We start from the raw sequence: 3,826 nt of genomic DNA, 5'->3' as shown, positions 1-3,826 counted from the left end.
TTCACCGGACAAAGAAGAGGAAGGGTTTCCCATGGGATTCCTCAATTCGGACCCGTTTCTGAAAGTTCCTGCGCTCGCCTTGAGGGTTTGCAAAGGCAGAAGGATGACTGCAGGCAGGGAAAGAAAGAGAGAAAGGGTTTGCAGCTGGCGCCGCGGTGCCGTGCGGTGCCCGGCCAGCCCCGGGAGCCGCCCCGCCCGCGCTGGGCCCGCAGCCCCGGCTCTGCCGCGCTCGGCCCCGCCAAGTCCGGCCCGCGCGGGGCCGCGAGCGGCGCCGAGCGCAGCGCCCCCCTCAGGCCGCGCGCCGCCGGCGCAGCCGTGGCCGTTGAGCCGCGGCCGTTGTGGCGACACTCGGCGATCGGCGCGATGGCGGAGCGGTCGCTGCCCGCCGGCCTCAACGCCAGCACCTTCCCCGCCAAGCTCTGGCGCCTGGTAAACAGCCCTCGCGTCCGCTCCGTGCGCTGGGACAGCCTGGGCCAGGGGCTGCTCATCGACCGCTCCCTCTTCGAGCGGGAGCTGCTCAGCTCGGGCAGTGCCCAGGCTCCGGCCCCGCACACCTTCAGGGCCACACAGTTCGGCAGCTTCGTGCGGCAGCTATACCGCTACGGCTTCCGCAAGGTGCCGGGCTGGCTTGGCTCAGCTGTGCCGGGCGATTGCGGGGGCTGGCTCCACTTCAGGAATCCCAACTTTCTCCGCGACCGTCCCGACCTCCTGCTCCACGTCCAGCGCCGGAGCACGGCCAACAGGCAGCGGCAGCAGCTCCCCAGGGCGCGGCCGCTGACGGACGGGCCGGACGGGCGCAGTCGTTTCACGGCGCTGCCCAGGGAGCGGCCGCCGCTGCCGGCCGGGCGCCCGCCCAGCGGCTTCCTCCTACTGCACAGGGAGCGGACGCTGCCGGACGGGCAGGAGCTGCGCAGCCCCCGGCCCGGCCGCTTCCAGCAGCCCGCCAAGGAGGGGCCGCTGCTCGTCCGGCGCCCGCCCTGCAGCTTCCACCTGCTGCACAGGGAGCGGCCGGTGCCGGCCCGGCGGGAGGGGCCGAGCCGCTTCCAGGAGCTCTACGGGGAGCGGCCGCTGCCCGCCGAGCTGGAGCTGCTCCGGGTGCCGCCCTGCCACTTCCTCGGGCTCCACGGGGAGCGGCCGCTGCCGCTCGGGCGGGAGTGGCCCCCCAGCCGCTTCCAGGAGCTCTGCGGGCAGCAGCTGCCTCCGGCCGAGCGGGAGGTGCTCAGGATGCAGCCCTGCAGCTTGCAGCAGCTGCACAGGGAGCAGCAGCCCCCAGCCTCCGAGCCGCCAGGTAGGAAAGGAATTCTAGCTTTCCTTTCCCAAAGGTCACGAAAAGTGACCGCTTGAAGTATTTTTCCACAATGCTCTGTCATTGTGAGACAGAAATTATCAAGTCTCCTAGGAAGGGGCGGCCTAGAAGGCCACAGGATTCTCTGCCTGAGTTTCCTATGTGCTTCCTGGGATGTTTCATCTCAGGCAACAATAGAGCTGTGTGTCCCAAAGCCACACTGTGGAGCCTGACCAATGCGTTTGGATTCGTGCAGCTACACCAGGCCCTTTAGCCCCCAGTGCTCCACCTGGTAGTGCTGGTTGTGCACCATCGACGGCCTCCAGCTCAGCATGGAATGCACCTGCGGAAGAGGAGTCACCAGCAGCAGATCTAGGGCTTGAACTAGAGAAAATGATTCGGGAGATCAGGAGATCCCTGCCTCAAAGGTCTCCCTGTGCTCAGGTAACCCCATTGGATGGGAAGAAAAGAGGCTGGACTGAGAGCTTTTGAACGTTGTTACGTGGCTGAGAAGCAAAGGCTTCTTAAGTTAATTTGTTTCATTATTGTATAGTTGTCTAATTATTCTTGGTAAAGTTAAGATCTCTAAAAGAAGAGAGATGAAAAAGTCATCACTAAATCCCCACGTTAGCGAGGATGAGAGGTGTGAGCCTGTGTTGGCCAAGTTTGGTTGCTCCTTTTCCTGGGAAGAATGCCCTTTGCTGGGGAATTTATGGTGATGCCTTGTAGGTTCTACCAAGCTTTGTTTGATGGGAATGGAGAAAAGAATGTTTGGAGAATGCCACTGAAGGCAAAGTGTTCCGTGCAAGGAGGGGCATGTGAGAAGTGCCTCTGTTCCAGCAGCAGATGTGGGCTCTGCCTCTTTTGTGTTGCAAGGCCAAGGCAAAGCAAGGTCTGGGCTGCAGCTGCTGCTGCTGTGCGAGGCCTGCCGTGCTCCCAGAGCTGTGTTTGGAGATGGGCTGGAGCTGCAGCTTTCTGTCCTTTTGTTTGACAGATTCAATCTTTGGATTAGGAGTCCCATTTCTCTTAACTTTCCCCTGACTTACCTGTAGTGCTGCAAAGGCCATTTTGCAGTTCTTATACTTGTTGGCCAAAGAATGTCTCTCTTTCTCTTGATGTGCTGACCCCACAGGCTGCAGTACATTTATGATTGAGGAAGGGCAGCCTCAAGGGCGGGAGTGGGATTTTTTGGATTTAGTAATATCTTATTCTCAAATGAGATGTCTTTTGTCTTCTATAAACTCACACATAGTGGTTTTCAAAAGCATTTTCTTCCATACTGAAAGGAAACATTGCAGGCTCTGAATCTTTTTTAGAATATTTAGGATTGTGATGGACGAGCTATTGTAGAGGAGATGGGTTGTTTTTTTTCTACCCTTCAGATTTGCAGACTTTTGCCACTTGAAAATCTGATCCTGGAAATACCCTGGTGCATAAATGTTTGCCTGGGTCATAGATATGGGGCAGCAGCAGAGGGCTCCAAAAAGCACCACCTGGTGATGGATTGTGTGAGCGATTGGGTGGGGGTGGTGAGACTCCCAGCCAGAAATGAGGTGTGTGCTTTTCCTGTGTGTTTGCAGCACACAGCCCTGGGCAGTGCTCGGAACAAGCTCTGCCCTTGCTGACAGCCATGTTGACAACAAGGAGGGCCCTGGCTTTCTGCTGGCTGATTTCTTACAGCTCGTGGGATGAGCCAGGGTCAGAACGTGAGGGCACAACCCCTCACTTGGTGTCTTCTCTTTTTCTGCCTTCATGTTTTGCCTCAAAGGTCATTTTGTAAAAGCTTCAGCTTCCCCTTGGCCACCCAAATCCTGAGTTTAAAATGCTTCTCATGGTAACCGTGTGGGCAGTGTTCCCGCCCCTCCCGCCGTGTTCCATGTCCTGTGCGAGTGGAGGAGAGTCACTATATCCCTGACAGGATTCCAAGAAAATAGCGAGTGATCTTTGTATTTCTTTCTTTCTGTTTCTCCTTCAAGGGGAATGTTAATGTTGCCCCTAAGTCCTCAGAGGAGGAAGCTCTGAAAAGAGCTGCAGCAGAGGAAACTTCATCTGGCACCAAGAGCTGCAGGAACAGTTCACCAGAGTGTGGAGAGCCTGGTAAGGAGAGAGCCCACATTGGTTTAGAGAGGTGTGAGATGGCTGCTCTGAGCCTGCCTGTGACAGGAAGGGAGATCAGAGGAGTTGAGTTCTTGTCTGCAGGGTTGGTGCTGCCCGGTGCCTTTAGTTCAGATCCTGCACAGACACAACCTCCCAGAGCCCTGCCCTCCACGCTTCTCCAGAGGCTCTGACACGGAGTCCTCTGCTGTGGCAAGAGAGCAGGGAATACACCTGACCTTGTGGGAGTTGTGTCACCAAGCCGGGTGTCCCAGTTTGGTTTCACAACTCAGCTCATAGCACCTTTCAGCTTCAGCCATTTCAGTGGGGACTGAGATCTCTCTGTCAGCACAGAGAAAGAACAAAGCTGGGCTTCTTTGTGGGACTGTCTGTGTTTCAAGCTGTCATGGGTGCCATTTGCACTGTGAGTACTGAGACTGTATTGAG

At 57.3% G+C, this 3,826-nt stretch overlaps 1 protein-coding gene across 1 annotated transcript; it reads left to right on the top strand.

Annotated features, from left to right (window-relative positions):
• Positions 1–363: 363 nt before the first annotated feature.
• Positions 364–3,573, top strand: LOC148219672 (uncharacterized). The gene is made up of 3 exons (XM_088157133.1): positions 364–1,288; positions 1,542–1,729; positions 3,262–3,573. Exons 1-3 carry the CDS (start codon positions 364–366, stop codon positions 3,571–3,573), a joined length of 1,425 nt encoding a protein of 474 aa, XP_088013259.1.
• The last annotated feature ends 253 nt before the right edge of the window (positions 3,574–3,826 follow it).

Source organism: Sturnus vulgaris, chromosome Z, assembly GCF_052056855.1.
Source record: "Sturnus vulgaris isolate bStuVul1 chromosome Z, bStuVul1.hap1, whole genome shotgun sequence".
Taxonomy (NCBI): domain Eukaryota; kingdom Metazoa; phylum Chordata; class Aves; order Passeriformes; family Sturnidae; genus Sturnus; species Sturnus vulgaris.
This window is presented reverse-complemented; position numbering and strand designations above follow the sequence as displayed.